The sequence below is a fragment of the Typopeltis vanoorti genome, chromosome 11, assembly GCF_054136105.1.
Source record: "Typopeltis vanoorti isolate ZY-2024b chromosome 11, IOZ_Tvanoo_1.0, whole genome shotgun sequence".
Taxonomy (NCBI): Eukaryota; Metazoa; Arthropoda; class Arachnida; order Uropygi; family Thelyphonidae; genus Typopeltis; species Typopeltis vanoorti.
Genome location: NC_143559.1, coordinates 36393200 through 36405290, shown reverse-complemented (window position 1 = coordinate 36405290; position 12091 = coordinate 36393200). Strand labels below are relative to the sequence as shown.

General features: G+C 37.0%; 1 protein-coding gene across 4 annotated transcripts in view; it reads right to left on the bottom strand.

Moving 5' to 3' along the window:
* The window catches only part of shtd (anaphase promoting complex subunit 1), an 844012-nt gene that overhangs the window by 749170 nt on the left and 82751 nt on the right, over positions 1-12091 (bottom strand). For all 4 annotated transcript variants that reach the window (XM_090401046.1, XM_090401047.1, XM_090401049.1 and 1 more), the window contains one exon: positions 9550-9644. In XM_090401046.1, coding sequence (XP_090257172.1) covers positions 9550-9644 — 95 coding nt within the window. The remainder of the gene's footprint in view (positions 1-9549; positions 9645-12091) is intronic.

Sequence of the window (12091 nt, the reverse complement as noted above, 5' to 3'; positions counted from 1 at the left end):
AACAGCAAAAGTCACAAGCCACAAACTCTTAATTTGATACACCAAAAATTGGTGACTTTGTTAACAGATTTTGTGTGTTGCATGCCAAATATCTCTATAAGAGCAACCTAAATGCTTGATCCTTTTTAAATGCTTACAATCTGTTGCATATGCATGCAACAAATTGTCACATTTTGTCTATCCAATCAAATTTAAATGAATTTGCAGTTCTTTCTGCTTTCATTTTGACAGTGACATTTTATTAGTATTTAACACACCTAAACTGCTAATGTAATATTTCTCATGTTGTCCTTTTTTCATCTAGTATAACCTGAAAAATTGCAAGCACTAAATTAATTTGCTTAAATCACATAGCTACAATAATTCATCAATGTTTGCATGAGTTCCAGTTGCTGTACTATCTAGACAGTAGACACTCTAAACCCATATGCCTCTGCAATTTGCAGACATGAGCATCAGTTTGCCCACACAGCACAGGCTAAAAGTATCTACCATATTTGCACGTATAAGACACAGCCCCTTTTCTGTACACATTTTTTAGGAAAAAAACTTTATCACTGAATATGATAATGAATTTACAGTATTTCAAATATAAAGTAATAAGTAGGTCTACTTTCAACAAATACCTAATCTAATTAGGAAAGAGTACCCACCTTTTAATGGTCGAAACCCAGAAATTCATCTCCAGAGCTAAATGAAAAGACACTTGAAACCTCTTCTAAATCAGAATCTGAGTCCTGTTACAACAAAATGTCCTCTGTACCATCCAGTGCATTACTAATTCCACACTTCTTAAATGATTTAACCACTTTCTCAGTTTTCACAGCATCCCATGAAGCTTTGACCCACTTACAAACTTGCGAAATGCTAGGCATTTCGCAAGTTCTTTCCTTCTTCCTGATGGCGTAACCTAAAAATCTGAAGACTACATCCAGCTGTTCCACTTCTCCTTCATAAATCCCTTTAATGGTTTATTAACACAGACATCTAAAGGTTGAAGCTGACTAGTTAGACCTCCTGGAATTACAGCTAACTGAGTTTTCAATTCCTCGAGTTTATTTGTAAAATCGTCTGTTCTGTGAGAACGAAACTGATCCCATACTAGCATGGCAGGCTTCTTCAACAGTCCACCAGGGCGCCTAGATCAAATTTCATCTATCAATAAATTCATTCCTCCTCCATCCATCCAGCCTTCTGCGTGAACATATACAAACACTCCTTTAAGCAGTTTTTCTTTGTGTAGCGTCTTCCTTTTAAAAATCAATAGTAGCGGCAATTTTGTCCCATCAGCACAACAGCATAAAACAACCGTGTAGTGAGTTTTTTCGTGCCCCGAAGTTTTAATAGTAACACTTTTAGTGCCCTTGGAATCTACAATTATGTTTGAAGGCACATCAAAAATCAGCGGAAACCTCGTCCATGTGTCCTATTTGCACAAGTTCAAAATTTTCTCGTTTTCTTGCGTTAATGACGAATCGATAAAATTCGATCGTTTTTTCTTCTTATTCAGCTGCCATCTTTTGTGATATTTTTGTTTTAGTCTGCATACATAGCTGGTTTCTCTTCATGAATCTTGAACACCATGATGTTGAACCAGAAATGTTGGTGATCCCTCTGTTGACTATCGCTTTCGCTTGATGAATAATCATTTTTGTAGACATCATGAAAAGTGCTGCTTTTCTCATCATCATCATCATCAAATTCCTGCCGTGTACCCTCAAGAGGTGTACAGGATATGATAGTACTACATGAAAAAAATCACATCATTACTAACTTCCTATCTACAATTTTCCTCCAAATCAGTCTGTTACTTGTCAAGACTCCAACATTATCAGATATTATATTTCTATTATCTAAGGCACATTGTACTGTATCAATCCTCCTATATCTTGGTCTTCCTCTGGGTCGTTTGGCTGCCAACTTGGCAGCGAACACTTGTTTTGCTATTCTTTCCTCGCCCATTCTGTTTAAGTGACCATACCACCTGAGATTAGCCCTGCTAACGCATTCCTGGATGCTGACAATTTCAAGTTCTTTCCTAATATCCTCATTTTTAATATGATATTGCCATTGATGCCATCTGTTCACGCCTATAATCTTTCTCAGGACTCTCATATCTGCGGTCTCTAGTCTTTGATCAAGTGTTTTACTTCTGACCCAGCTCTCAGATACATAAGCTAAAACTGGTTTGAATACTGTCTTGTATACAGCTAATTTAGTGTTCCGACTAATTTCTCTCTTATTCCATATGAATTTATTCAATTGACTTCCCACCATACCAGCTTTGCTGAATCCGTTGTCAACTTCTATATTTAATTTCCCATCTTTGGTCAAAATCGTGCCTAAGTAGCTGAAATGTTTTACTTGTTCCACAGGTTCTCCATTCACAACACAGTTGACATTTTCAATGATTCTGCCTATTTTCATTGATTTGTCTTTTTATTGCTGACCTTCATACCATATCTATTACAACAGCTATTCAATTTAACGAGAGAATCTTGCAGACTTGTAGCGGATTTATTTAGAAGTATAACATCATCCGCATAAAGAAAAGAGCTGACATTAACATCTCCAATTTTGATATCATGTTTAATACCACTTTCCTTCATAATGTGATCCATATAGATAATGAATAACAGGGGGGATAATGTACATCCTTGTCTCACACCAGATTTAACATTAAACTATCTTCCTCTACTTCCTTCAATTCTAACTGCTGACCTACTACTCAATTAAAGACTAAGTATTGCTTGATATAAGGCTCCATTGACACCATATAACTGCAGCATATTGAATAGCTTCTCTCTTGGCACCTTGTCATATGCTTTTTCCAAAATCGACAAAACTTAAATACAGATCTCTGTTATATTCCCATGCTTTCTCGACTATTTGTTGTTAAGTGAAGATCTGATCCTGACAGCCTCTATTTGGCCTGAATCCAGCTTGTTCTTCACCAAGCTTTTCTTCCACAATTCTTCTCAACCGTTTCTCAAGTACACTTACATAGATCTTGCCAGGAACACTAAGTAGGGAAATACCTCTGTAATTCTCACATTCAGTTTTATTTCCCTTTTTATATATGGGTACTATGAGAGCTCTACTCCAATCATCGGGAATTCGTCCCTCTGTCCAGACTTTCTGAACTATGCAGTGCAGCCACTGTAAGACTCTTATACCATCATACTTCAGCATTTCTGGTCGAATATCATCTACTCCTGCTGCCTTTGCACATTTCAAGCCTTTGATCTCTTTTTCTACTTCAAGTATGAATATGAATTCCTGACTGTATGCCTGTTGAGTGTTTTTTACCATTGTGCTATCACTGCTTGTTTCATTTAGCAATTTTTCGAAGTAATTACTCCATATTTCAAGGATACCTTTTTCTCCTGTTTTCATGTCACCTTTATCATCTCTAACTCCTTTTACAGCACTCTTTCCTTCATTTCTACACTTCTTCAACAACCTCAGAATATCTTACCACCTTCTTGATATTTATTTTCTATGTTCTTGCCAATTTTCTATGTTCTTGGGGTGCTTAAGGGTCAAAGCTGTATAACTGAGAGGAGACCTCCACATAGCCTTTAAACGAATGCGGAGAACCGACCATGGCTTCTGACCTAATGTCCAATCCTCACCTTCTCGTGGTGCACCCTGTTGGGTATCAACTCGGATACTGAATGAACGAGGATGGGCTGGCAATTTGGGATTTAGCCGACCAAATTGTATTTTTATTGGTTAAACCAAAATTAAAAATGATGGTACGACATGACAAAATTTCATGCCGGCTGGGGCGTCGCCCATTTAAACAAGGCCCCCGTTGTTTTCGCCAGGGAACCAGGGCGAACAGCGAAAAGTCAGCTACTGGAACAAATCTGAAAACAAACCCCAACTCAACATCACTAGAGTTAAAGATCAGTACTATCAACGTAAGAAGACTGAATGGCAAAGAAATGGAGCTAGCTGAGGAATTAGATAACTACCAGATCGACATAATAGGGGTGACTGAAACAAAAAAGACAAAATCTGGTGAGATCTTTCTGAGCAATAAATACAAAATGCTATATTCAGGCAATGACAATCAAGGAAAAGAAAGAGTAGCCATAGTATTCAACACTAAATACGAGGCTAATCTTCTTGAATGGCAGTCAGTCTCAAGTAGAGTAATGTGGTCAAATATGAGAATGGGGAACTAGACAATGAGACTTATTTGTGCCTATGGTCCCACAGAAGGTTCTACTAAGGTAGAAATGGAGGAATTTTTTGAGGCTTTAGAAAAAGCCACTGACACAATGAAAATGAAAAGTTGGTCCTTGTTGGGGATCTAAATAGCAGAGTAGGAAATGATTGTGAGACATACAAAAATATTTTGGGAAAATTTGGAGAAAAGAGCAAAGCTAATAATAATGGCAAATATCTGTTGGATTTCTGCTCAGCACATGGACTGGTTATTACTAACACCATGTTCCAACATAAAAATGTGCACAAATTCACATGGAGAGAAGAGGCTAGGAATAAGAAAAGTCTCATTGACTGTGTTATTGTTGATAGTGATGTTTTCCCCTTGGTGCAGGACACCAGAGTGTACAGAGGATTTGAAATTGGAAGTGATCACTATCTAGTCTTGAGCAAGATAAAATTGAATTTCATATTGAAACGAATAACACGTAAGAAAGTTTTAAAGCAAATAAAAGTTGAGCAGCTCTCAGATGTGAACTGTAGACTAAAATACACAAAGATTATTGAAGAAAAAATGAAAGAGTTTGAGAACAGGAATCAAACCTTGGAGATTTAGTGGCAAACTCTGAAGAAAACATTGATTGATTCTGCCAGAGAGGCATGTGGTGAGGTTGTCTGTAAGGATAAAAAAATCAGAACTCCCTGGTGGACACAGAAAGTTAAAGAGGCAGTGAAGGAAAAGAAGAAAGCATATCAAAAGTTCCTGTCAAATAAGTCAGCTTGTGCTCTTAGAGAATATAGAGACAAATACAAGAATGCTAAACACTGTGTAAAACTAACTAAACAAATGTCATGGGAGGACTTTGGCAAGAATATAGAAAATAAATATCAAGAAGGTGGCAAAATATTCTGGAGGTTGTTGAGGAATAAGCTCCTAAGGAGCTTAGGAATGGAGGAAAGTGTGCTGTAAAAGGAGTTAGAGATGATAAAGGTGACATGAAAACGAGAGAAAAAGATATCCTTGAAGTATGGAGTAATTACTTTGAAAAACTTCTAAATGAAACAAGCAGTGATGACAGCACAGTGCTAAAAAACACTGACCAGGCATGCAGTCAGGAATACATATCCATACTTGAAGTAGAAAAAGCCATCAAAGGCTTGAAATGTGGAAAGGCAGCAGGAGTAGATGATATTCGATCAGTAATGCTTAAGTATGGTGGTATAAGAGTCTTACAGTGGCTCCACTGCATAGTTCAGAAGGCCGGGACAGAGGGACGAATTCCCAATGATAGGAGTAGAGCTCTCGTAGTACCCATATATAAAAAGGGAAATAAAACTGCATGTGAGAATTACAGAGGTATTACCCTACTGAGTGTTCCTGGCAAGATCTATGCAAGTATACTTGAGAAACGGTTCAGAAGAATTGTGGAAGAAAAGCTTGGTGAAGAACAAGCTGGATTCAGGCCAAATAGAGGCTGTCTGGATCAGATCTTCACATTACGACAAATAGTCGAGAAAGCATGGGAATATAACAAAGATCTGCGTTTAAGTTTTGTCGATTTGGAAAAGGCATATGACAAGGTGCCAAGAGAGAAGCTATTCAATACACTGCAGTTATATGGTGTCAATGGGGCATTATATCAAGCAATACTTAGTCTTTATTTGAGTTGTAAGTCAGCAGTTAGAATTGAAGGAAGTAAAGGAAGATGGTTTAATGTTAAATCTGGTGTGAGACAAGGATGTACATTATCCCCTCTGTTATTCATTATCTATATGGATCACATTATGAAGGAAAGTGGTATTAAACATGATATCAAAATTGGAGATGTTAATGTCAGCTCTTTGCTTTATGCAGATGATGTTATACGTCTAAATAAATCCGCTACAAGTCTGCAAAATTCTCTGACTAAATTGAATAGCTGTTGTAATATATATGGTATGAAGGTCAGCAATACAAAGACAAAGACAATGAAAATAGGCAGAATCATTGAAAATGTCAACTGTGGTGTGAATGGAGAACCTGTGGAACAAGTAAAACATTTCAGCTACTTAGGCACGATTTTTACTGAAGATGCTAAATTAAATATAGAAATAGACAACAGAATCAGCAAAGCTGGTATGGTGGGAAGTCAATTGAATAAATTCATATGGAATAAGAGAGAAATTAGTCGGAAAACTAAATTAGCTATATACAAGACAGTGTTCAAACCAGTTTTAACTTATGGATCTGAGAGCTGGGTCAGAAGTAAAACACTTGACCAAAGACTAGAGACTGCAGATATGAGAGTCCTGAGAAAGATTATAGGCATGAATAGATGGCATCAATGGCAATATCATATTAAAAACGTGGATATTAGGAAAGAACTTGATATAGAAAGCATCCAGGAATGCATTAGCAGAGCTAATCTGAGGTGGTATGGCCACTTAAGCATAATGGGAGAGGAAAGATTAGTAAAACAAGTGTTCTCTGCCAGGTTGGCAGGAAAAAGACCCAGAGGAAGACCAAGATATAGGTGGATTGATACGGTACAAAGTGCCTTAGATGATAGAAATATAAGATCTGATAATGTTGGAGTCTTGACAAGTAACACTGATTTGGAAGAAAATTGCAGATAGGAAGTTAGTAATGATGTAATTTTTTTCATGTAGTACTATCATATCCTGTACAACCCTTGAGGATACATGGTAGGAATTTCATGATGATGATGATGACTATAGGTGACATGGAGGGAGCCATTCTTGGTAGTGCGGAGGGTACTTTACACGGGTCATTAATGCAGGAATTTGAAGAGAAGAGTGATGTAAGTAAGTTGTCTTGTCTTTAGGTGAGGTAACTCCAGTTCCATACAGTTGTGAGAGTGGTGGAAACCTGGGTGGCTTCTGGCAGTCTCAACTTCTGGTTGAAACTGCCATCCATTGGGGCAGGAGCAAGCTTGCAGCATTTGACCTTTTCAAAGTCAGACTTGGACTTGGTGATGATTCTTTTACAATGGTTGAGAGCTGCAGTATAGGCAGAGCGGGTAGCTAGAGTTTAGGTCCTGGTAAGTAGAGGTTTTTTTTTTTTATTTCACAGCATTCGCACATTTTTTTAGAACCAAGAATTGGATGGTGGCTGAGAATTTGAAGTGAAATATGGGATGAAAGCCTTCATTCCTGTGAGGATGATTTCCGCTATTCGGTCTGAGCAGGTGTGTGGATCAGAAGAACTAAAGCAGGAGTCATACCATGGGAAGAAGGAATAGAAGTCGCAGAGGTCCTCTCATTTGGCACCCTAGTGGTGCCAAAGGACACGAGACAGCAAACTGGTGGGTGAAGTTTGTTCTGTGATGAAAGAGACTTGTATGAAGTTGCAGTCTGAGTTGCCAAGAGGAGAACCAACAACCACAGCATACCTGGAAGGAGAGCTTGTTAGGTCAAGTGTGTTGGCAAATTGGAGGGAATTGTCAGGTATTCTGATAGGAAGATTGATGATCTGAGATAGGTCATTGCTAATGGAAAACACCTCAGCATCCCTGCCTTCTTGATCAGTGAAACTGGAGAAAGGGAGCCAATGAGTTGTGGACAGTAACGTCCCCAAGGATGATCACACTATTGGGTTATTTTGACTGCAGAAAGTTGAGCTTTAGAGAGAGAGAGAGATGTTGGAGAGCAATAGAGAGAAAAGGGCAGATTGGTTAGGTTGAGAAATTTTGAGCCAAAGCAGATCAAACAGTGGGGTTTCGAGGATTTAGCAGTCACTGGCATGATATGTCAGCTCTGATGAATGCATAAGTGCTGCCCTTGTTGAGGAAAGGACTGTGTAATTTGTAGTTTGGGCAGTTGAGTGGACAGTGGCTATTGAGGTTGTCAGTTGGGGGGGGGGGTCTGATAGGAATAGTACTTCTGGTTTAGATGACTATAGGTGGTGATGCACATTGTTTATGCTGCTGTTTAGACCATGAATATTGGTGAAGTGGATTTCAAAATTTCATTTTTGGTAAGAATTGATGCTAGTGAGATGTTTGATTGGATTTTTGATGTTTTTTGTAGGAGGATTTTTTTTAATGAGTTTTTTTTTACCTATTTTTTGACCACACAAATATCCTCATTTTGTGGGAAAATTTTAGAGATCTGCAGTAAACTTACGTTTCTTTGGGTTGTGGTTCATTGTATTTGGTAAGGAAGAGATAAAAAGAGGAAGTGGGGCATGCAGTGAGAGGAAGCAGACTGCAAATATACTGCTCACACAGAAAAAATTCAGTTTCCTCTGTGTGGGCGGTATATTCCTGTCCATACATGGCCTCGACAATTCCTCCTGCAGTCATAGTATTTGGTCTCCCTCCAGTCACGAACTGGCAAAATACGTGGCTGCAGTATTTGACACTTGCTGATTGGGAAGCCTCCAGATTCATTACTAGCTGGTTCAGTCCCGTGTACTGCCCAGCAGACCTGCGGAACCATTTTACTGCTGCACCTTCGAATGGGGGGGGGGGGGTCTTGGCACCATACAGCAGTGAAATTGATATATCACTGAGAGCGTCACTCTCACTGCATGTGGGATAAGTGGGAGGGGAGGATAGAAACTGTAACCCTTGCTCTAGCAACCAAACATGGCTGCAGCCACTTCAGGTCTCTAATAAGCAAGGTGGTGGTATTTCACCGAGTGATAAAACACATCTACCACCTAGAAGTCTAGTTGATTTTCCTCCAACTAGGGAAGATATACTTCTGCAGCAGAAATGCTCGCCAGAGCCCCATTTGCGGAAACAGGATATACCATTTCAGTGTGGGGATGGATGACTTGAGTGCGAGAGGCTATATATTGTGCATTGACAGCCTTTTAGTAGCCCCAATGTGTGTGTGTGTGTGTGTGTGTGTGTATACACAAACCTTTTACCCAATTCATACTAAGGTCATCACAAATATTTGTGAGTTGTAAATTTAAATTCTCTGCATTCCATAAAAGACTATGTAGAAGTTTCCATTGAGTTATCTGGCTCTGACCCTTAAACAACACCAGGGATAAAATCTAAGTTAGAAACATGAATATTAGCAAGACTAGGACAAAAAAAAAACAACTAATATTTTAATATACAAGACAAGTCAGAAATCAAAAACCCAAATTTCAGCTTAAAAGGAGCAACATGAAGTTTCCTACATCAGAAATCATAAATTAATAGTTTTTCCTTCTTTTATCTTTTTTTAACTCAAGGAAATGCTTTCAAATATTGGACTAAATTTAATTGAAAAGAGAAAAAATAAAAAAGTAATACTTACACATATTTTTGAGAATACAGCACAAATTTAAAATAAAAATGTAATTAACATTTCAAGGAGTTTTCTCAATTACAACTGTCAAAACTCTATAAAATAAATGAGAATTAACAAAGTTACCTGAAAAGGAACTGAAGTGACATAATCTTTTCCATCTTTAGAAAATACATTCAGGCTTGTTGAGTCCAAAATGCAAATGCTTGGAAGCAATTCCACTAAATTTAAAAAGTATTGTGACTACAAAATCATAAATAACCAAATATTAAGTCATCTAAATATAAAAAAAAGAACATGAGAACTTTTGAGTTATGAGTCACAGCATAAATCGAGACTGGTTAAAATGAGTATTTTTAACATCTTAATATATCTTTAGCCTATCTAAACTAGTATTTGCCTGTCACACTGTAAGAAGGCACTAAATGTTAAACTCTAAACAGATTATGCAATATAGGTCAAATACAAAACAAAATAAGCCCCATGGCAAAAATTATACTCATGTATACCCCCCAATAAAGGATACATATAACAGAAAATTGAATATGTTAATTTTTTCATGTACTAGCACAACATCACACAACAACAGAGCATCTTTATCAAATTCCTGACATATATTCATAGGGGATAAACAGGATATTATGCTAATACTACATGCAAAAATGTTGCATGCTTATTAACTTCCAATTAATAATTTTTCTCCAAATTACTCTGTTATTTGTCAAGACTCCAATATTATCAGATATTATATTTCTATCATCTAAGGCACTTTTTACTGGATCAATCCATCTAGATCTTGACCTTCCTCTCGGTCTGTTTTCAGTAAATCTGGCAAAGGACACTTCATTTTTGCTAATCTTTCCTCTCTCATTCCATTGAAGCAACCATACCATACCATGTGAGATTAGTTCTGTTTACACATTCCTGAATGTTAACAAATGGCAAGTTCTTTCCTAATATCCTCATTTTGTACTGTTAGAAATAAAACACTTTGATGAACTGTTTTATTTCTAACCCAACTCTCAGATCCATAAGTTAAAATTGGTTTTGACAATGTTATATACAGCTAGTTAAGTGTTTTGACAAATTCTCTTATTCCACATAAATTTATTCAGTTGACTTCCTACTATACCAGCTCATAGTCTGTCTTTTTATGTTGATTTTCACACCAAATTTATTACAGCAGTTATTCCATTTAGTTTGGGAATCCTTCAAAATTGTATTGAAATTATTTAGAAGTATAACATCATCTGTATAAAGTAAAGATCTAAGATTAATGTCTTCAGTTTTGATGTCAGGTTTAATACCACTTTCCTTCATAATGTAATCCATATAGATCACGAATAACAGTGGAGATAATGTACATTCTTGTCTCACTCCTAATTTAACATAAAACCATCTTCCTGTATCTCCTTCTATTCTAAATTCTGGGTTACAACTCAAAGAAGTATTGCTTGATATAATGCATCTTGATATACAATTCTTTCTTTTAAGGTTACATGGTGGTCAGCATGCATTGTGAAAAATTTATGGAGACAAAAACACATGTATTGGAGCAATTATTTATAATTATGAAAATAACAGTCGACGTTTGAACCTCTGTATCAAGGTCATCATCATTGAGAAAACATACACATGCACTCACGACACAAGTTACATGACACTACACAAAAGTAAGATAAATCTAAATGCTTTATCGTACTTTTGTGTACTGTGCATATGTATGTTTTCCTGTTGTTTCAACCTCAATACATAAGTTGAAACATCGAGTGTTATTTTCATAATTATAAGTAATTATTCTAAACGTGTTTTTGTCTCCATAAATTCTTCACAATGAAATATCTTGATATCATGACTAGGCTGCTTGTATAAAGAGGCTAATGACTTCAACATTATTGAAAAAGAAAAGGTGGGAGTAACATATTTGATGGCAGGAAAAAGACCCAGAAGTAGACCAAGATTGGTGCACTGTTTCAGTTAAAATTGACTTAGAAGACATAATTTCTGATGATATTGGAGGAGATCTGACAATTAAGACTAATTTGGATGGAAACTATTGATAAGAAGAAGCTAGTAATAATGTAAATGTGGTCATGTAGTAGTCAAACTTTTTTTTTAATTTCTTTTTTTTTTTATGTTGAGCCCATACACAGGAGGGTGGTTAGTCAACCTATAGTACATTAGTACTGTGTATGGGTGGTAGGTTGGGAAAGGAAGAATTCATTTACATTTGATTTGAATGACTTTAAATTGTATTCTTTGGGAAACACAGCAGGTGGGAGACTGTTCCACATTGCAGCAGTTGCAGGGATGAAGGAAGAAGAAAAGTAACTTGTTCTGTTTGTTTCTGGGTGAACAGTGAAGGGATGTTGTGCAGCAGCCGTACGTGTTCCAATGAGTTTAGTACTGAGCGGAGGAATTATTGATGATATTTCTGATGAGCATTTCCCATGGAAATATTTGTAGAATATACATACTGCAGAGACCATACGTTTGTGTGAAAGAGGGGGGGGGGAGAAGGAGTTGGTAAGGGATGGATCATTGATAAGTCTAATTGCTCTCCTCTGTATTGAGTCGAGCATTTTGAGAGAGCTTTTTGGGGCCCCATCCCATATCTGAGAGCAGTATTCAATAGTTGGGCAGATTTGTGACTTGTATAATGTTAATA